The 22,889-nt window shown below is 42.2% G+C and overlaps 2 protein-coding genes across 2 annotated transcripts in view; both read right to left on the reverse strand.

Moving 5' to 3' along the window:
• The window catches only part of LOC116844100 (acetylcholine receptor subunit alpha-like 1), a 331,491-nt gene extending 320,148 nt beyond the window's left edge, over positions 1-11,343 (reverse strand). The window contains exon 1 of the mRNA XM_032815237.1: positions 11,215-11,343. The gene's annotated coding sequence lies outside the window, so the exon portion shown is untranslated. The remainder of the gene's footprint in view (positions 1-11,214) is intronic.
• Positions 11,344-20,628: 9,285 nt separating this feature from the next.
• Positions 20,629-22,828, reverse strand: LOC116844115. Its single transcript, XM_032815260.1, has 2 exons — positions 21,055-22,828; positions 20,629-20,698 (listed from the first exon to the last, which is right to left on the reverse strand). The coding sequence occupies exon 1, from the start codon at positions 22,783-22,785 to the stop codon at positions 21,058-21,060; it is 1,728 nt and encodes a 575-aa protein (XP_032671151.1). The 5' UTR covers positions 22,786-22,828; the 3' UTR covers positions 20,629-20,698; positions 21,055-21,057.
• Between the last annotated feature and the right edge of the window lie 61 nt (positions 22,829-22,889).

The following is a 22,889-nucleotide window of genomic DNA, read 5'->3' on the forward strand; positions in this document are numbered from 1 at the left end:
AGTGCAAAAGCACATGTCGAAAAAACACTTTATCGCGTTCCATTTTTCACAAAGCAAAAGAAATTGTTGTTTAGGAAAATAATTGTGTATGCTGACTGAATGTTATCGAGAAATGTCGAAATTAATCACAAACTACCTGTTTCGTTAGTAATGACTACTAGAACTGTTTGCATTGCCATCTAACATTTGCGGGCGGAAACTAAGTTAAGGTCCTAATATTTAGTGTATTTTAAACATCACGCGACTGTAACGTGATTATATACGCGTATGAAAATAGAGCAATACGGTGGGTGCGGTTCACTCGACTATGGAGCGTAACACCACCACTTTACAGTGAACGACCAACTCGGTCGCTTTAAACATTGTCCGCGACTGCGGCTACGGTGATGCCTGCAGAATATAAAAAAAGGTACAAGTAACCGACTGGCTTCCTTTGAAGAATTCACGTCTCGATCATGCCTTGTTCGATTGATTCGCGGACAGTTGCTCTATTATTTTTGACTCAGACAGAAATTTATATTGGTTGACAGTTAATTTGTCATGTAAAATTTCTAATGTTGTTTTTTATGTATTCTTGTGCCGAAAGTCAACTCCGAATTTCTCCATGTATAATTATCCCTCTATAATTTTTTTGTGACTATTTAAGTTTCAATGTATCGTATATAGATTATTTTTTACACAATTCGCAATTTGATTTAATTCAAAATTTTGCATATTGAAGCACAAGACATAGCAAAACTTGATGCGACATTTTTAAATTTTTAAAAGAGACATGCAGTAAACCATATACAGCAGAGAATCATTAGCTTCTATATTTAAACCATGTCTGCAATATAGAGAAAATCAACATAAAAATCATATCACTGGGAAACCTTGAAGGAGTTTTTCTCTAAAAAATTTTTTAATCCAGTACAAAGAATACTACAGATCACATAATTTAATCCATATGATAAAAAGATTTTTGTAGGCCAGTGTTATCGGAGATAGTTTTTCAGATATTATTGGACATGTATATTTCACATTATATACGCGCCAATACACACATACTCATACACACACACACACACACACACATGCGCGGGTCTTTCGCACTTTAGACACCTCGTCGTTTCCCTCCTCTCCCGTTAATCCCGCTTGCCCGCGGGAAATTCTCGAAATCAAGTCTCCGTAGAGAGCACCGAGGCGTACTCGACGTGCTCGTACTCTGGCTAATTTCATAACGTGGTCGGACGACGTTAAGAGCTTACGACGCGTATAAGAATCGCGATAACCGACGTTATACGACGACGGACGGACGCGCGTTATAATGTTCGCGCGAGAATTCGCTTCGCGCGGCGATACGGCAGTTTAACGGATTCGACGAAACCCCGGGGCTTAATAACAAAGTACCATCCTCTTTACGACGCGGCAGATTGCCGGCGCCAGCGTTTTTCGACGTAAGCTCGTCCGCGAATTTCGGAAATTGGTCGCGCGAACGGCATTAAAGCTCGACGTTAAACGAGCAGAGCGGAATACGGCCACTGCCCGGACGCACCGCGGCCGGAAATCGATCCTCCACCTCCTGCTCCTCATCCTCTGGGTATCCACCCCCCGTATCGCGCCGTTCTCCTGAATTTTTATATCGCGGTTGGCAGCTAGTAACCTGATTAAACGCTCCATATAGCTTAACGGCGGTTCTCGACCAACGAAATAACCTCCTCGTTCTCTTCCTTCTCCTCCTCCTCCGCCTTCATTATACCACTCGATCGCAACTGAGTATTAATATGCAAGATCTTGAATTATAAAGATGTATTGATGGGCAACTAAATTATGTAAAGACATCAGGTATTAGGAGATCGCCTACAGGTAGAAGCCAGCAAAAAACTCGAGAGTAAATGCTTATAAGAAAATAAACTGTAAGATGACAAACTCTTTGATGTATAATCACAAAAGAAAGGAATTAAAGCGTATAAGAACTAACATTTGGTACGTAGTCATGAATTTATAATTAAATATCCGCAATGAGAGAAAAAAATGGTTCATCTAACTAAAATTACAATTATTTTTGGCTCCAAATAAAATTTTTTAGTTGTTCTAATACGAAAATGGTACTAGTAATATGCATATATCGTTATTATTACTAACATTATAGTAGAATTTGATAAAATAAATTGTTCTCTTGGCCATAATTTTTGCTAATCATTTCTCTACGTGATTCTAGTTACAAATGCCAAATCTTTCTTTCTTTCTTTTATTCCATGAAAATATCTAAACATTTCGGTCGACATTCTCGACCTTTCTCAGTAGAATACATGCACTGCAAACATGTCAACTCTCTCAAGTAACCATACCGCAATGGAGTCCCGGGGTAACATCATTTTTAAGTCCGCAAATCCAAAGAGTTGGCGCTCAGACAAACCCACCGCACTCCGGCAAGCCGCTTCACAACGCAACAAACACGAATCTAGTACTCATGGTTTTGATGTAGTCAATTGGAGATTTATTAAACCGCCGTGGGCGAACAGCAAACATCGTGATCAAGTATGCAACTCTCTTTTGAAGCTGTTGAGCTCCTTATTTTACAGAGCAATGTTACAAGCTGACAAAGACTTACAAGACCCGCGGCAATAAGTATTCAAACTTTCTTTCTTCAGCAACACTAATTGAAAGTCTATTGTCGCAAGAGCGTGAGAAAGATAAAGAAAGTTTAGTAATTGTAGACTGTGTATTTAATCCGTTAATAATATTAGTAAATATTGTAAGAGTTGATTTTAGAATTTAGAAAAGATCATATAGGAATACATATCAAGCAAGGACAAAGCGAAGAGTAGCTACAAAATATAGATAATAAATGCAAAATAATCGGCTCAATAGATATAACAAACATAAGAAACGAGACGAGGATCACAAACAGAAGTAAACATTTTGTGAGGAAATTAAGAAAACAAATCGACTAATAAGATAATGCCACCGAGATTGACGAAATCGAAGCAATGAAATAAAAGCAAGATGAGGACTGGGAGACTCAGTGGCGCGCTCGTAAATTAGCTTTATGTCATCTATAATAAAGTTAAGTTTTTCATAATCTAGACCATAGTCTTTCACTATCTTAACCGACTCTTCTTCTGTCCGTCTCCGAGCTCCTTACAATATTGTGCTGCTTAATCAAAAAGACTTATTAGCTTCTTGTACTTCGCCGTTGTTCCAACGGCCACGTTGGATTTATGACGAAAGCGAGGAATGACACTGACGAAAGTTGCGTGCTATTTTTAAATAAAGATAAATACGGGCGAAAGAGTACTTGATATCGCTTGAGCACACTTGTAAAATTGTCCGAAAAGTAGTTTTCCTCTGACGATCAATAAATAATCGTATAATAAATGATGAAATAAAGCATACAGACAAAACAAGCTTATTTCATCATTTTGCTATTTATTATACAACTATTTATTGATCAAGAAGGAAAAGGGATATCTTTCAGACAATTTTACAAGTGTGTTCAAGCAGTCTTACATGCTCTTTCATTCATATTTATCTTTACTCAGAAATGGCACGCAACTTTCGTCAGCATGTCATTCCTCGCTTCTAGCGTCACAAATCCGATATGGCCGGCAAGATACAAAGAGTCTTAATTATAAATGTAAAAGTAATAATGCCTGTAACTAATTCTGGACATTCTTATTGCTTAAATATTATACATTCAAAGGTCAAAATAATAAGAATATCCAGAGTAGTATTAGATATTAGTATTTAGACATTAATACTTTTATTTTAAACCGAAATAATAGAAAGCTCCCGGAATAGATTAACTAACAATGATATTTGAAACGGCACATAAGGAGCAAGCACAGATGTCTTAGTGCTATTAAATACTAATATTACTTTTTAATATTAATATGATTGTGGTAGGATAAAATTGTCCAGTATGTTAAACGCACGTTTCTCGCAACATATATAATGAATCTATTTGAGTCATCGGTTTAATGGGGTTTGGGATTTTAATAAAAAAATATATATATATATAAAAATTGGGACTCAAGGATCGGTCTAAGTATGGAAGGTTGATTCCCCGCGTACGATAATCGAAGAAAAAATTTTTCGATACGTGCGTTTAACATACTGGACAATTTTATCTTCCCACAATCATATTAATATTAAAAAGTAATATTAGTATTTAATAGCACTAAGCATCCGTGCTTGCTCCTTATGTGCCGTTTCAAATCTCACTGTTAGTTAATCTATTCGAGGAGCTTTCTATTATTGCGGTTTATTATAAGCATTGGCAGGAAGAATATGCTATCTCTCTCTCGTATAATAATATCTCTTACGAGATCGACTCTTTCGTTCTTTCTCTCTTAACTTACATCTTAGAGAATTTATAAACATTGAGTTGCGAGATTACTGTCGAAGCCTCGGTGGCCGAATGGAAAGGCGTCCCGCCCGGAAAGTGGGGAGGTTTCAGGTTCGAGTTCTGGCAGAGGCAGTTTTTTCGCAACATATATAATGAATCTATTTGTCATCGGTTTAATGGGGTTTGGGATTTTAATAAAAAAATATATTTATAAAAATTGGGACTCAAGGATCGGTCTAAGTATGGAAGGTTGATTCCCCGCGTACGATAATCAAAGAAAAAATTTTTCGATACGTGCGTTTAACATACTGGATAATTTTATCTTCCCACAATCATATTAATATTAAAAAGTAATATTAGTATTTAATAGCACTAAGACATCCGTGCTTGCTCCTTATGTGCCTTTTCAAATCTCACTTTTATTTTAATATATGACATGATAGACACAATTAATTTCTAGCTCTCAGAACAGTGCGTTCGATGTTGGTTGGACACATTCTTAGCAGGTATCGTCCTTACAGAAACGGAGCTCGAGTATTTCTCACCCTTCCGGTGTCGCCTCTTCCTCCTCCTTCCGCCGAGGCGCAACGACGCTATAATACGACTTTCCAAGCGTGACCAGTTTGCCGGCGCATTTTTCCACGTTACGCACCGATCTCGCCGATAATTCGCGTTTACACGGCGAAAGTCGGCTGCTTCATTTGCCGTCAAAAGGCTGATAATCTACGTTAGTTAAAGCCGGCGTATACCGGCTTTGGCGGTAAAGTTATCATAGTGCCGACCTATATAAAGGGTTTAGTTTAATTTCATTAGTTTCATCCACCAAGTGCTCTCTAAAGCCACTGAATCATGCGCGCGCGCACGGGCGTGTCGCGATAAAGAGAGGAAAACGATCCCGCAGCGTCGACGTGAAATTTATTAGTTGCCAATTAAATATCGGTGCTTAGTTGTATCGCTTTTACGCGGACGAAAAGAATCGCTCTTTGCTGCTACTACCGTGAAAATACACACAAACATATCACGCCTTGAAACGCACAGATGTGCAATCTGCATATCTGATATCAGGCTGCGCTTTCGCGCGTTCAAACGATATTAATGTAACAAATGGTTTCCGCTCTGCGGCGCATTCGATGCAATCGTCCATGCTTATCATCGAGTACGCAATTTGTCCGACTTGTCGTGGCCCGGCCGCGTCTGTATGCGGCGATCAATCAAGAGACAAAGAAAGTTCCTAGAGTGCGTCTTCGGGGAGAGGATCGCGTCGAGAGCGCACAGCCCCGATATGATGACGAGCCGGCAAAGTGAATGCAGCGCGATAAAGCCGGACGTTAATTCGAATGTAAATTTCATACAGGCGGGGGCATTTCGAGCGCTCGGCAGGTAGATCATAAATTTGAATAATATCAATATAGCGCCCCATCTCTAAATCACGCGCCGTCAAACGTAGGCGAGACGAGCGACCAACTATGACGATCATTCCGTGTCTGACGGCGCTTCTCACAGATAAACTTTCATGATTGTCACGACATGAAACAATCAGCGACTACAATTTTTTAAATTACATTTTTACGAGAGATAGATATTGAATTAACTCTCCAAGTGGTAACCAGGATCATTTACGTTCGGGCCATTTTAAGAAGTGCTAGTTTCCCGGAAGCAGCTGAATCCTGCGCCTCGGTTCCTCTCTCTAAAAAAAAACTTGATAGAAAAGCTCACAGCCGGCGGTCGCTGGGAAAGGCCTTTATTTAACCGGATACAGTGCAAGTCGCGCGTGGACACAAAGGACCACTCGACGTATGCCAAAAGTGTAAATTCCAGCTTGCCGATTTCTTTTATTTAACCACTGTTTGTAGAACCACCCTTACAAAAATGATCGAAAGACCTATTTTTGTTGCATAGAACGCGACACAGTAGTATACGATCATTAACGCACTATTTGCTGAGTTTCTATCGAATAAATCGTTTTTAATTTTTATTAATGATTTTGCACTATGTTTAATAATTTTGTATAAAAAAGTTATTTTGTCTTAAAAATAATTCTTTTGTCTCTCCCCTGACAGCATGTTTCTCTCTATCCTTTAAATTGACGATTTTTACTCTTAATAAATAAATATATTTTTTATAAGATATCGAATCGATACAATTTTTCAGAAACACTTGTATCTATACTAGAAAAATCTAGGATTCTTTTAAATCGTTTTTTTAGTTATGATTTTTCAAGTAACAGTGTTTTTATCAATTTCTGAATGAAGTTTCGATAATTTTTTGAAATTTTTTCGAACATTCTAAAGATCGAAAAATCAAGTAAGACACAAAAATGAGATTCTGGCTACTACTCTAAAGATACCGAAAATATTTTCATTCGGAGGATTATTCATTAAATTTATATCAGTGTAAATTTTTTGTTACACATTAATGGAGCAACAAGTTTACTAAAAGTTACACTCAGATTTGCATGTTACATTTTACATGATATATTATTTTGAGCAAATTTTTATCTTTTTTTCGTATTTCTATTTTGTCGTTCTGTGATAAATGAATGTCATATGAATCACTCATAAGGGATGCGACCTTTATAAATCGAGTAATATAAATTTACTGCCACATTTATGTACACCTGTCTATCCGGTTACTAATCCGATCAAGTTTCTTTTTCTGTTTTTTATTTATTTTTTTACGAAGTAACTAATCCGTCGATTACGAGTAAGCATCACGAGATAAAGTTCGTTGAATGTTTAACAAATTCTGTAAATTTGTCCGTTATGTAGCAGTAGTGGTTATTATTCTGAATTTTTGTTAAAATGCAGCAGCGAGAAAATAAAAATAACGAAATTAATCAAAATAAACCGAGAGCAAATTTCGCACGTCCGTTCATATCGTGATATGAGATACAGCGTTCGCAGATAATTTTGTTTTCGTCAACAGAATCTTTCTCTTTCTATATATATACGCATATGCATATGTGTGTATATTGTTGTGTGTGTATATGTATTATTGAAAACGAAATTACATTACACACAACCAGAGTAAACTTTAATCAATGGATTCATCGGCAAAATGACGTCGAATGACGACGCTTCCGGAAATGCCGGCGCGTCAGCAGGTTTCGACCGTTCGCTCGCATTTCCATAGAAACCTGAGTTCGTTCAACACGCCGGAAGTGTCGCGCTTTATCCGGAAGCGTCGCGGCAAGGACGAAACGGCTCGGTCGAACCGTCGATGAAAACTTTCCGTTCGCACTCGTCCCCACGATACTCGTCGAAAATTGAAAAACGCCATAGTCACGCTGTCACCGGTACATCCGACGCGGAAACTATGACGAGGATCCGAACGATTTTTCGCCGTCATTTATACAAGTTATCGCAGTCTTTGTCGGCCAAAGGTCGCTTTGCAAAATTATCAGGTGAACGGGAAGTGTGCCGACGATATTTCGCGTTGACGATCCTGGTCGCTACGCGCTCACGTGGCATGATTATAAACGGAAGGAGAGCGAGGACGTGGAAAGTGCGAGAGAGAAAGAGAGAGTGAGAGGAAGGGAGGGAGGGGAAGAGAGACAGAGGAAAGCGTGGGAGAGAAAAGAGAATTCACGACACAAACGCAAACGGATTTATTGCGTACGTAGGACTATGATAGAGTGCACTTTAAATCCTGTCCTAAATCGAACACGCGAGTAATCCGCGCAAAAATACCTAAAAGCTCACGATCATGTCTGCACTACGAAATACTTTTCGTAAATCGAACAAAGTGGTCGGGGAAATCTCAATACTGAGTCAGGTTTGATACATATTTACGACATATATTTCTGAAACTGTAAGCGTCGTTACCTTTTCGTGTTTCTTTTTGTTTTTTAATATACATAAAGTGATAGCCGACTTAGATAGAAATTTTTATCAGGAGTACGCCCGATACAATGTAAAGATTTAACTAATAGGTAAATGTAAGATAATGCTAAATATTGAGACGAAAATCTAAAATCTGATAATAAATCCATAATAAGATCTTCATTATCATGTACTGCGTTACATAACTTACTTAGACCCAATGACATTAAACTTTAAACTTAAACCCAATGACTTTAAACTTTGAGTATATGTATATGAAAATCACTAAGGCAGCATATACGCCAGCTTATTCTTGTATGTTTCTACATACATGCTTCTTCGGTGAACATATGCTTTGCAATACGAGTAAACGATGTTTCTTGGTGTGACAAGATGGTGACGGTAGAGGAGAAGAGTATGAGATGTGCCAAAAGCAGATGAGCGTATATTATTTCTGCGACATCTCAAAATGCCCAAACTATCCTGCCGCGAGAGAAGGAAGTAGATGCAAATATATATATATGTATGTGTGTGTGTGTGTGTACAATACCAGTTTTTATTATTTAGTGTCAACTACCTGAGCTCTCGTCGTGTTTTATTGCGTGCACTATGACGCAAATGTCAAGATCAAAACGAGATAGCAGACACGCTCCGAAACGTTACTATTTTCGTGCGTTGTACAGCGTATATTTTTATGATATTTCAAAACTAAAATACGATTCCAACGCAAAAACATCATTTCACTTTTAAAATATGCAAACATTCGGCGTCATATCCCTCGTACACTTTTAATTCTTACTACTACATTAACGTCGGTCGGCGCGAAAGAAAATTTAATATTTACCATGTCAACTAACGTTCAACATTGATCGAAGAGCAATTCAAATGCACATGGATAATCAAATAAAGATTTATGAAGCGTTCTACCGTACAACTCATCGTCTACACAGAGGAAAATATTGGCTACACTGTCGCTAGTAGATGGATAACAGGCATATATTTATTACACGGCATCACGTTTCGGAAATGACAAAAGCGCCTGTTCGGATTTTGTGACTTCGGAATTCCTTGATATTTTTTGGAAAATACAAAAATATATGAATATTAAATAAAATCATTACAATACTAATGAATCGATTAAAACGATCCGTGCATCAGCTTTTGCGCACTTCTGCGCCGAAAATATAACAAGTTTTCGGGCAATACATGGCGATATTAATTTTAATCAACTTAATTAAATATCCGATAATATCACTATCATCTTGCACTGTGTTCTATAGTAACATAATATTTCAGTGTCTAAAAATTCGTGAAACGATCATGATGATTACCATGAAAAAAATTAACAAACTATTTATTAACAATAGTATACATGGAGAAAAAGTTGTAGAAAAAATTACGTTAAAATTATTTTGTTCTGTAAAGCTGGCGTGTACCGAAATTGCAATATAAATTACTATAAAAATAGTCAATTTTACAACCTATACTTAATATACAATATAAAAAACATTCAAGTAATTTCAATAATTTTGCAGTAAAAAGTCAAACATGTATGATATTTTTAAACAAATATGTAATTATTTTGGTCAAAATTCTATGGTCTAAGATTTCAAAACTTGTAAAATTTTTCCTACATTATTTTCTGTAATTTGTTTACTATCATAATAAATTATATTATTATAGTAGAAATTATCTCACAAATTTTTCCATACATACATCTTCTTAAGAATAAGAAAGTTCAATTTTACCGATACGCGCGTTTTACATACATATATTGTTTGTACTGTATGTGATATGAATAGAATAGCAATGTAAATATGCGGGGTGGTTTAAGTTAAAAAAAAAAAAAGAGAGAGAGAGAAACAGCTATATAAGTGGGAGATCGATCTGTTTTGGAAAAATCTCAAATCACCGCGAATGAAGGCCGAGTGGGCGCAGTGGAAGAGAGAAGTGGAAAAGAGAGGGCAGACAAGCGTGGCAGGAGGACTACGCCCAGGCCCTCTCTGCCCCTTGAAAGCACTCCGACGTTTTCGCACGACTCCGTAGGAGCTTTCGGGTGGCTTTTCCCGGAGAAAAGTTCGGGGAAGAGGCAATTTATCCTTCGCTTCGAGTAAGGACGCGGGCGTCGCGGAGAAATAGCCTCCGCGTGTATTTAACTAGAGGGGCTGAGCTCGATCGATCGATCGTTCATTTTTTTCACGCGAGTTGCTAGAAGTCACTGGTAAGTGAAACACATGGGTAGGGACGCAGGGGACTCTGTCTGGCGTTCTAATTGAAATCAGAGGAGCGTTAAAATTGATAATCAAGTCACAAGCTTTCAAGGGATTCCGACGCGCCGAAAATTGAGTAGGTAAAGACGGATATAATCGTACAGCTGAAAGAAAGGGTATCATCTGACAATGCGGATTTATTGACCATGAGAAATCACCGCGTAAAAGCATCTCTTGGAACTATTGTCGTTGATGGAGGCCGAGAAAACAACTCGAAGCAAACCCTTCTGAGAATACATCCATTTTTTAGAAGCGACTTTCAAGACAAATCTCCTTTGCTACTTCGATTAAATCAATTTACAGACAGATTTACCATCGTCGATGTTGTTTCACAGAGACGAATCGCTTCTGCAACAACTTTACGTAAACAATCGAGCAGTGTCATAGTTAATCGATATTCCGAGTAATTTCATTTTTACACACACACGTGTATATTCTGGATCATTTCAATGCGAAATAAAAAAATATTCAAAGACCTCCCTTTCCCGTCCACCTCCCCACGCAAACAAACACACATACACACATCTTGATATATATATTTACGACTAAACTGCCGAAATATCTATTGACAAATGTTCGAACTGGATCGGGTGGCGATTCCAACAAACAGCTCGAAAATACAAGAACGTAAAGGAGAGACATGTCTGAGGTAACAGTGTTGAGTTGGACCGATCGCAGTAGTAGGCGAAGAGAAACGATTTAACAACGCGACTACGAGATATCCCGGCCATCTCCAACTGGCACGGGAAGTGGTAGTAGTAACAGTAGTAACAAAAAAAAGCATCGTACTCACGTTGCTATCCCGGCGGGTGGGCACATTGCCCGCGGGCGTCGATGAGGAGTAACGCTGAAGGACGAGCTACCGTACCCCGGGCGTCCTATGCACCGAACACGAGGACTTGGCGCGCCGTGCCGATTTACCCGCAGCAGTCCCCAAACCTCGCCGCGTGGTGGACGTGGCGCACCCGCACATATCCCCGACGTCGTGGTCGTCGTCGTCGCGCGCGTCGTCGTCGTTATCGTAATCGCCGTCCGCCTCGTCCCCGTCCGCCTCGTCACCGTCGTGGTGGTCGCCGTCGCGTCGTACGTCGTCGTCGTCGCGTCGTACGTCGTCGATTGTCGTAACAACAACAAGCGTCGTGGCGCCGCGTCAACCGGGTAATGGCCCTCGGTAGTTAGCCGGTGGTCGACCGCACTGCGGGTACGCGTAGGCGAACGACCGGCCGGCCGGCGGCGGCGGCGGCGGCAAACCGTAACACGAGGGATCGGTAGACGGCGCACCAACACACCAGCAGCACCCACCAGAGACGCACCACCGATGACGAATACAGGTAGCCCCGAGCAGGAAAGATCCGGACGGCACAAGAGCACTGCTACTAACGATCGAGGAGGAGACACGCGACCGTTGCCTCCGCTACCAGGACTGCGACGGGCCGAGGAACGAGGAACTTGTGAGACCAGCGGTGACAATAACGGTGAGCGCAACTGCCATTTTCAAAAACATCGTCGTGAGCGTCGCCGGGTGCAGCATCATCGACAACATCGTCGTCAGCAGCGGCATCTTGCACGGCGCGGCGGGCATCGTCAACATTATCATCGTCATCGTCTTCTTCGTCGTTGTCGTCATCGTCATAGCGATCGTCCTCGTCGCGGTGGTCCTCGCAGCAGTTGTTCTGGCAGTAATCGTGCTCGTAGTGCTCGCACTCGACTCTCTCACGCTCGTCGCCGTGACGCTCGTCGTAATCGGGCTCACGCGCGTCCTCCTCGCTCCCTTCGTCATGCTCGTGGGACGGGAATTCCGTGACGCGGGCCAGCTCGCCATACCCCACGGAATCCAGCGGCCCCTGCCAGCCGCCAGGTCGACGACTGTAGACTACCCGTGCCGCCCGGTGCAGCGCCGATGATCGGTAGTCCCAGCCGACAATAGTGCGATCCGACTAAAACCGCCGCCGCCGCTGCTATCACTACCACTACTACTACTATCGCGCACGACGTGCGACGTGCGACGGTCGCACCGATGATATCGCGCGCGACGGCGACTACTCCCTTCCGCCTCCACCCTCGTCGCTCGATTCTTCCTCGCCTTCTCGCCGCCCTCGACGGCGGATTCCGGTTATTTGCGAGCGACGATGCGGCACGCGCGGCAGCCCGCATAAGCGGCGGCCGCCTCTTCCACGAGGCCGACGACGATCATTCACCTAGAGAGCACCCACCACTACACCACTACCACCACCACCACCACCACCATCACCACCACTGGCCACCGCCACCCTGAAGCCACGCTGACCTCCTACTGACTTTCGTCTCCTCGACACACCTTCCCTCCTCCCTCTCGCTCTCACCTCTTCCGCTCCTCCTTATCTATCTACCCTCTTATCTATCTATCTAGCCGTATGTCCGATCGTCTATCTGTCTTCTCTCTTTCTCCCGCTCGACTCGCGTATCCTGGACATTTAACCGACCAGACGAAATGCCACTAGCTCGACCGTACTGAACAGCCCGATAAACGTCGGACACCGCGCGACGACCCTCTCTCTCATGATCCCGGCCGTTGTTCCGAGCTTTCGTTCGCCGGACGACGCGACCACCACCGAGCTCGCACACCACACTGCTCCTCACTTCGGTTCAGCTTAGCTTACGCCGCCTGCCGCGATTGTTGCTCGGTCCGACATACGGCGCTCGCTGTTTCTACTCGCAATTCACTGTGTTTCGCACCCTTCCGGCAGATCCCAAACCGCTACACTCTTCCTCGTTTTCTCAGTCTTTTCCGATCTTCTTCGTTTTCCTCGTCAATCAGTTCCGCCGTGCTTACGCGCGTACGTGCATGCGTGCTCACGCAATTACGCGAGACCCCGCGTAGGCGTGCCTGTATACATGTGCGTGCGTGAGTACGTGCATGCGTGCATGCGTGGCCGTGTATTGTGTGTGCGTGTTTTTGTATGTGTGCATGTACGTGCGCGTCTGTCAGGTGTGCGTGTATACGCGCTCTCGTCAGTCACTCAGTCAGTCACTTTCTTGGGGCGCGTGTTCTCTCGATCCTTGCACCGCTGCGGCTCCTGCACCAGGGAGTCGTGTCGGTGCAGCAGGCAGGCACTCCCAGGACGTGTCTCTCTCTCTGGCAATGTTCCGACCGAGCAACCCACCTTAGCACTGACGCTCTGCCCGTTTCGGGGGGTGTTATGGCGAGAGCCGCGTCTCTGTCTCTCTCTCTCTTTCTCTCTCTCACACTCTTCCCTCTTGCTTTCGCTCCTCCACCCGTGCGCGCGCTCTCTCACCCTTTCTCTCTTTCTATCTCCCTCGCTCTCTCGCTCGCTCTCTCCTTCTCACCCTTCACCACCCGCCGGACACCCTCTTGATCCACCACCCGCGCGTTCCATCTCTCTCGCTCTCTCTCTCGCTCCTACCCTATGTCGCTTCGTTCTCCGCTCCACAGTTAGAGTCTCTCTCCGGTTAGAGCCCCGCCGCACAAGCCACCCTGCGCCCCGGGAGCCAATACCAACCCATGTGGAAGCCCCGACGCGAGACGTCCGCGATGACTTGCGAAGTCGACCGAACCTAGCCGAGCCGCCACCCCTCTTTCCCACTCGTCCTGACACCCTCTACACCCTACGGGGGAGTCAGCGAGCACCCCACCACGCAGGTGCCACCCCTGAAAGCTCGCCAAGCCCGCAAAACACGGCGCGCGGCCATGTGGCAGCACCGACAGGACCGGCTACGGGAACGCTCGAGGAGCGTCGAGCCTGTACGATTCTCCCTCGATATAACGCGAGACCATGTGGAAACCTCGAGGCGGCGACGCGCCGACAGGGACATACGCGTGCTCATCCCTCTCTTTCTCTCTATCTATCCCTCGCTCTCGTTCTCCCTCGTCCCTTGTCTTTCGCGCTCTGTTTCTCTCTCATCCCTAGTCTTGCCGAATAAATGCAAGATCGTTGCTGATGTGGCTGCATATCCTCGCGATGCACGCTTGCGTGACGACGCCCGCGCGCGCGTTATCATCGCCCGCTTGTGATCAGCCTGCGTTAGGCGTCGACGTCGGCGGAAACTTGTTTGGTACGTTAACGAGCTTAGCTCGTAGCGTCGGGCGTTTCCAATTTTACGTGATTTCAATATGATACCTCGACTTTAGCGGGAATAGTTTGTCGAGAACACGCACGTTACTTTAGCTAGGGCGAACTCCACCCGAATTGTGCTATTTAATCTCAGCGTTTGGGAAAATGAGACACGAGACGGACGGATGTTTCTAATTGTTCTTCGCAGAGAGAAATGTTCGCAATTCGCGAAAGCACATAGAGAAAAAGAAGAAGAGAGAGAGAGAGAGAGAGCGGGAGAGAGAGAGCGGGAAAGAGAAAGAGAGGGAAAGAAAGAGAGAGAGAGAGAGAGAGGGCGGTGCACGAGGATCAATTTATAAGTTAATTTAAGTTTATTACATAGTTTGACACGTAATCAATGCACCGATATTGGCATCACCACATACCCGCTCGAGCTAGACGCTGGTTTTCAAACTTTAAAGATCAATTTTATCAATCGAAGGGAAATTTTATTAATCAAACATATAAGCGATATGCGATGATTACATTATATTCCGACATGTTCAACGTGGATCAACGAATATCGCCATCTCGCACGATCTGAAATGACTGCAACAATTCAATGCGCGTGTGGAATCCCGCTCGTATATTTCGCACTATGCAAAGACCGGGTTCCATTACTTGATTACCGGCTTCCCGTAGCGCTCAAGTTTCAAAGCGGAACGTAAAATAGCAGCACTTCAATCCCTCGAATACGAAGAATCTGCCAAGTGCACAACGCGCAACGAATGAAACGCGGCGGGTCGTTACCAGTCGATAAGCTTTAACTTCAACGTAGGTATTACAAAATAAAGCCCTTCGCGTACTCGCAGCCGAGGCTCGAAGCACGTACGTATGTACTACTGTGTACATTAATCTCCTGATTCCTCTTGCGCGGATTAGAAACGCGAAATTTCGTGATACGCTTCTCATCGCGGCGCCATTGTTGACGGCAACTCGTCAAAGTGACAGGGATTCAGGCGGTGATTAACGAGACGATCGTGCGTCAAAAAGTTAGGCTGTTCACGCGACGTATACCTCGATGGCAAAGGCGGCTTCGCGTACGGCACTGAGCACGAGGTTTGCCGAGAACCAACGAGCCACCCCTGTATTCCTCGCCCTCTCTTGCTCTTCCTCTCCCTCTCTCTCTCTTTCTTTCTCTGCTTCTCACTCCCTTCCTCTCGCTCTCCTCTGTATGTGTTCAGTAACCCACCCACCCTCTGTCCTCTCCATCGCTTTCTCTCTCTCCACAAGGTACCCCAGTCGATACTGATACTGGCGGTGCGAGGTCGACTCGTCAGAGGGTGCTGAACGGAGTGCAGAAATGGAAACGAGACGCGGGGGTTGCTGCGAAAAAAAAGACAAAGCGCCCTACGCTCTCCCCAATCTTATCCCTCCGTCTAACCTCTTCGCCACTCTCTCTTTACCGTGTATACGCATCTCGTCCGTTTCTACCGTCTATCTCGATCCGTCTTCGAACTCACTCCTTGTTCGTTATAGCATCGCTGAGCTCACACGCGGAACGGAAAACGACACCCTTATTCGCGACACGCGAATGTATCGAACGTAACACTTTGCGCTCCTCGTCTTACTCTTATTTCTCATGTTGCCCATGACGGTACATTATACCGCTCATATTTCCGAGAACGACCATACCGCTCGTCCAATCGATTCGGGATTATTTACGAGTACTCTAGTCGGAGTTATCTAGCTCGTGAAAGATCCACGATACTCGAGACCGCGCCTTTGGTCTCTTCTTCGATCTGTAGTCGCCGAGTAGTCTCATGGAAATATCGCTATCTCAGTGTTATTCTCTCTCTCTCTCTCTCTCTCCTCTCTCTCTCTCTCTCTCTCTTTGCCCCCCTCTCTCTCTCGCTCGCTTTCGGCGATGCGCCATCGATTGCGACTACCCGCGATCGCAAACGCGACCGCGAATGCAGTCGCAACAGGGTTGTGCCCATAGACTTATAGAAATAGACTATAGTACATTTTTATGAGGCGGTTGAAGCTAAGAATAAAGGACAGAGATATGTTGAGTCAAGTACTTCCTCTGTTACACAGTGCTGTAGCAGGAGGCGATCAAGAAGAAATAAAAGAAAGAGTAAAACCTAGTGAAACAAAGAGACGCATTGAACATGTAATCATTTTTCCTCTCTCTCTCTCTCTCTCTCTCTCTCTCTCTCTCTCTCTCTCTTCTTTTTCCTTCTCTCCATCAACTAGACAATTAAACAAAGAGAGCATCTTATTCTCTATTGTCTTCTCGTATTAATGTTGACACTAACTCTCCAATGGGAATGCACAATGTATCTTTGTAAGTCTATTGTTGTGTCGTAAATTTCAAGATTACTTCCAGATGAATTGTACTGTCTACATGATGTATATATAGTTTCTTTTATGTAGACCATATAAATTATGTAGAATAATTATGTAGAATATTAGAAATTAAAAGTGAAGAAACCGATTATATGAAATAGACAAATAATATGGAATAGAAGCTTATTTATTTTATAAAGTACTGCACTCTAACAGCTGGAATTTGTTATAAAACTTGTCATATAACGCTGAACGCCAGGCGAGAAACGTGTATGAAGATATAACACTTTTTATTTTTGTTTTAAACAAAAATTAGATATTGTAGCAACTGAGTTGTTTTAGTTTATTTAAGGTTAAGTTCACTAATGTTTATATTCAATGTATGCTCTCAATATAGTTGTATTAATAAGGCTTTATCGTCTAATTGCTATTTTTTATTTTTTTAATAACACGGGAAAATTTTATATAAAACGTGTTGTAATAATATGGATTATATTGCAAAAATAAATAACTAACAACTTGAAGAATTTGCGTCATGAAACAAATTTTTTTTTAATTTTTTTAATTTTTATTATGTTCAGTTTCTCTGTTTATTATGTTTATATTTTCCGTATATATATGATAATTTTAATAATTACAATTTTTTAATATACATAATAATTTGTTGATTATAAGCTTTTTTAAAAATAAAACAGACTTGCACTTTATTGATTGTGTCATTTAATATTCCTTCAATTTTCTCGGTGGTCCATATTATTCCCATTTTTTCGACCATCTGATTTTCTTACATTTTATTGTTAACATTCAAGTTATAATTAAATTTTGGATAGTTTCTTTTTTTGTTGGACCAACATGTGTTTCTATGCTATTTGAATATTGAAATATGCATTAATATAGCAATGTTGATTTGAAAAAAGATGTTCCACAATCGGTTCCGTTATTCTACATTAAAATATGCAAAAAAGAGTAATTACTTATCGTATCTATTTGAGTATTAATTATAATCGTAGTGTTTAAATAGTAGAATATAAAATATAAAGATAATAAATAAGATAAACTTTTTATTTTATTATGTGACAGATTAATGTTTTAACTCTAATTTAACTCTAAAGGTAAGAATGCTATAAAGGGATTCTGTAGACTGTAACTTGTTTGGGATGTTATGCTCATAAATTTCCATCAGGATCTACAGATTAAATAAAAATATATACTTTTCTTAATTAATTTTTGAGCAAGTTATACATGCTTCGAACGATATCCATAGATTACTTATCGTTTACGTTGCCTGCACATAGAGCGCAGAGTATAATAATTTACATATAAACGTCCAATCTTAGTTCGCAGTGTTCGATCGAGCGAGTCCGTTAAAAGGCGCGCAAGCGACATTAATCGGAGCCGAATGTTTCGAATTATTAAGGAAAACGCACACGTTCGTCGCAGCGAACTGCGCAAGACGACCTCAGATATGTAACGGGCCATGGCGCACATCGGCTTTGACGGGGTATGTGTGAGGTATTTCCGGTAGCTGGTATCCACACGGATTCCCCAAAGTAAACGGTATGCGTGAAGTTCTTGTTTCGCCGCGCAGGCAGTAGAATTCCTCGAAGGCTCGGGCGATCGTGTGTTGTCTTTGCACGACACGGATGCACACGCCCGCTTCGCTCCCCCTCAGCTTTGCCCCCGCTTGATCGGGGCTCACTCGCGAAAATTCGATGGCATTCGAAACAGTCGGCGATAACCGGCCGCTCTGGTTAGCTCGCCTTGCAATACGAGGAACGCGTTCGAATGAAACGTTAGATCGGCGATATCAATAATTCATGCGACAATGTGACGATGACCGACCCCGTAGAATTCGCGCGGCACACCCCACTACACCCGACCCGAGTTATACCCCTAACTGATCGTACACCCCGTCGAAAGCCGATGCTGTGCGCGCTTCGTGTGAAAGAGAAAGGCAGTCATCCGCGTTTGGATTTAGCTCTCATCGTCGTCGGGGAATAGGCCGCTAACCCCTTTCTCGTCCCAATCGCATCGACGAGAAATCCTCTTTTATGAAGTCTTAACGGACATGTGATTTTTATGGTGTGGGTGCCACACGATGCTTCGCGCGCGCAAAATGTGTTTGCGACACACACATACACACACACACACATATATATATATATACATACACGGGTGAGAATGCATTTCGCCGCGACCGCGATACGAATTTACTCGCGCCTCTAAAGCCGGGCTTTAAATCACGTTGGGAATTATCGCACGTTTGTAGAATATTTTTCATTATGCCCGTAATTCGGCGTTACGTCAGCGGGAAGGGCAGGGGATAATTTTACGACGGCGCGATAAAGTCGCGCTTTCATCCGCGTCATTTTATAACGCGGTAACTGCGCTTTATAATGGCGATTAAATTCGCAAAAGTGCCGGTTTACACGAAGACCGAATCATTATTTAATAGAAGTGTTCACCCTTTTTGTATAATTCGTGTCGCGCTCCTGCTCTCTCTCTCTCTCTCTCTCTCTCTCTCTCCCTCCCTCCCTCCCTCTCTCCCTCCCTCCCTCCCTCTCTCCCTTTCCCTCTCCCTCTCTCTCCCTCCCTCCCTCCCTCTCATCCTCTCTCCCTCCCTCTCCCTCCCCCCTCTGTGTATGTGTGTCTCTCTCTCTTCCTCTCTCTCTCTTTCTTTCTCTGTCTCTTTCTGTCTCTGCCTGCCTATTTCTATCATTTTCCGCGCGACTTTCGCCAAATTATTAATGTTCTCATACGAGACAACGCCGTGAACGCGTGAAAATGGAAACGATCCGGGAATAAGCCAGCGCATGTCGGACGCTAAACATATTTCCCCGAGGTGTTTTCCATCCGAAAGACAGATAGATCGGATGCGGTATCGACATCCTCGATAGATTTGTTCACGCACGCAATTATTCCAATCGGAAACGCAAAATGCAGAAGTGATTACGCGACAAGACGGGCACGTGACGACTGTAAGTCGAGTGAGAAATTATGATCGCGTGGTCGGATGAATAGAAATTGTAATCGAGAGAGAGTGGTGAATACTGCGACCGACTATATAATACGAGATGCATACGGCACAAGCTAAACACATTTATTGATGTTATGAAATATATATTCACTGTAATGGTGATGGTTTCACTGTGATGACATAGGATTATAGGATTATAGTATCATAAGCATTATTGAATTTCCTAATCAAGCTTCACCTAAAAGGAGCTGTTTTCTTGTTTGTTTTGTTGGAAAGAAATCACCGCACGTATGTACTTTACAGGTGATTCTACATAAGCCGCAAAAAACGCAGTTAGCAAACGGGAAGGCAGAATGACGTGCGTCTACCTCATTAATATAAAAATATTTAAACCAACCGTGTGCTCTTAAAGAGGTTCTAGTGTTTAACTAAATAAAAGATAAATCTATCAAATGTACATGATATAAAAGTTAATCGAACTAATTAACAATGCCTAACAAAAAATTTAATAATCCTTCCGCATTGTTTTTTTCGAGATATTTAATTGTAAAGTTGTATTGTGCAAATATATTCTTAGTACAAATGTATGTAATTCACATAGACATCAGCTCAGTTAATATTTAATATTAATGTATTTTCATTAGTTATAACAACACTAGGAACTGAATAAGAACTTAAGGGGGGAAATCCAATTAGAACGAGGAAAAATAAGCTATTTTCAAGAATTTTTTTGTAGGAGAAAGAATTTTTCTATATTTTTCAAACTTAAACATTTATTTATATATGTTTTGGACTGTCCATACGTATTTTTTTTTCCAAAAAATATTTAAAAATGGCGGACATATGAAGCATCCCATTTGGCAGGTACGCGTGCGAGTTGCTCAGCTGCTGGACAAATGGCGTCCGTGATATTGATCCTATAACAGGCAGCGAAAAAATTCTTATTATTTATACCCATAATTCGTAATTGAACCTAAAAAAATTGAAAAAAGTCAAAAATTTTGAATATGAAACGCTTATGAAAATAAATTTCCATTTTTTGACGTTTTCTCTGCACAATTTTTGCAATAAATAAGTGATTTTTTATTATAATTTTCACAAACATTTAGGTTCACCGACATTGTACTGATGTCATGAAGTTGTGTGCGAAAGTTCAGCGCGATCGGTTGAATAGTTTTTAAATGAGAGTTCCAGCAGTGCAAAAAAGTACAGTTTTGAGAAAAACGTGTTTAAAGTTTTGACAAGTAAAAGATACAAGATATCTATAATTTACCTCTTAGTCAGCAATCCCGGCGCCATAGAACAATCCTTCTGCTTCCTCGAAGAACTCGTTCTGCTCCAATAACTGCTCTCTTCTGGCCTTTCGAGCTTCTTTAGAGTTGAAAGAGTTGCGCCGCTCCTGTCGAGATACCCGGCGCCCGTCGACGTTCTCAGCATAGTGCTTGGTCTGGCTCCCAATAATTATTTGTAACTCCATCATAATTTGTAGAATGGAAGAATATCCTTCATTGAAGACTCCAGCAGCGATGTAGGATGCAATTTCAACTATTTTCAGCCCAGAATTAAGATGTTTTGGAGCTAAACGCCAAATCGTAGAATTGAAACTTTCATTTGAATTCTGCGTATGACTGCCCAAGCATCTCTGAAGTAATTCTTCCTTAGATAAATCTTCATAAATTGGAAGAATGTGTTTTGCGACTGTTGGATCGAGTGGAGGAGGGTGCTCAAAAGAATCCAAATTTGCTTCAATAGCTTTTTCTTTCTGCCACTTACACCAGCTGTCTTCGCCGGGCGGGCAGTATTCGTGCTGTGGCTTCTCATCCGTAGAGATCAAATGGTAATAAGTGGCTATAATACTTTTTTTCATTCCCTCAATACTATTCGCATTTCTTCTAATTGCCAGACCATAGTACGTTGTGAGCTTTTTAATTAAAGCATCCGTTAGTTTGCCCTTACCACCGAGTTTTTGTGTTTTTTTTATATTTCGGAGCCGAGTGCCCATTCTTTTCTCTACGTGGCCAATGCATTCGCTTTTTGCAACTTGAAATTCATCACCGTAAGGATTCTTATCTAGAATGGCCTTGAAAGTTTTGGAGTCTCCGTCTCCAATATAATTACCATATTTAACGCCGTACTTTTCCTCTGATCTTAAAAAGATTTCTGTAATCGCATCGACCTCCATTTTTCCGGCTGAGCCCTCGTGATTTTTTGTACACTCTTCCTCGTGATTTATATACCACTCTTCGTATTCTGGAGTGTTCACCTTTTTTTTCCAAAATGTGCATGCATGGCAATAGCTACTTTTGATAACTAAATCGATGACTTTGCCCGAATAGTAGCCTATGACCGTTACAACTCCGTACAGCGATTTGAATCCACGTTTTTTCCACGAGCCATCTCCAGAGACTTTCAAATCTAAAATAGACCTCTCATGTTCTTCATTGAATTTTTTTTCTTCTTCGATAGCTTTCTTGCAGAGACTTTCAAAAACAGATTTTGTACAGGAGTGAATATACGTGATGATATTATTATACGTGCTCTCATTCATTCCTTTACAAATGTCCATGAGGTTGCAGAATAAATTAATACCCTCTCTGCCAACACCTAAGAGTCGCATAACAAACACCATCCGACGATTCACTTCGTATCCAGTGTTGATTAGTGGTCCTGAATTGATGTTTCTCTGACCACAGCGACAAAGTAAAACTATCTTGAAACCGAGGCCTCGATTCCCAGCTTCTTCAAACTTTACATTCTGTTTACAAACACGACAAACAAGGAGCTCTGTCAAGGCTGTAAAAACGGTGAATATTTCAATCAAACGATAGCCATGCAATGGATTCCAGTGAATATCTTCAGCACTAGCATTGGAGAGTTTTCTTGCACTCGTACTTTCACATCCTTCATCTTCACTCTTTTTATTTGAAAACTGATTACCATGGAACTTTCTTTTGCGTGGTTTCGATTGTTTTGGTTCGGCGTGTGTGCCTTTCGGATAGGACATTTCGAATTTGCACTGTCGTTTTGTACAGGCCGAACTTCGGAGCTAAACTGAAAACCGGTTCTGCTCGATGCCAGCGCCAACGGACCCAACGGTTTCGACTAAAC

The sequence above is a fragment of the Odontomachus brunneus genome, unplaced genomic scaffold, assembly GCF_010583005.1.
Source record: "Odontomachus brunneus isolate Ranch 3 - 2012 unplaced genomic scaffold, Obru_v1 Obru_scaffold_003, whole genome shotgun sequence".
In the NCBI taxonomy this organism is placed as follows: Eukaryota; Metazoa; Arthropoda; class Insecta; order Hymenoptera; family Formicidae; genus Odontomachus; species Odontomachus brunneus.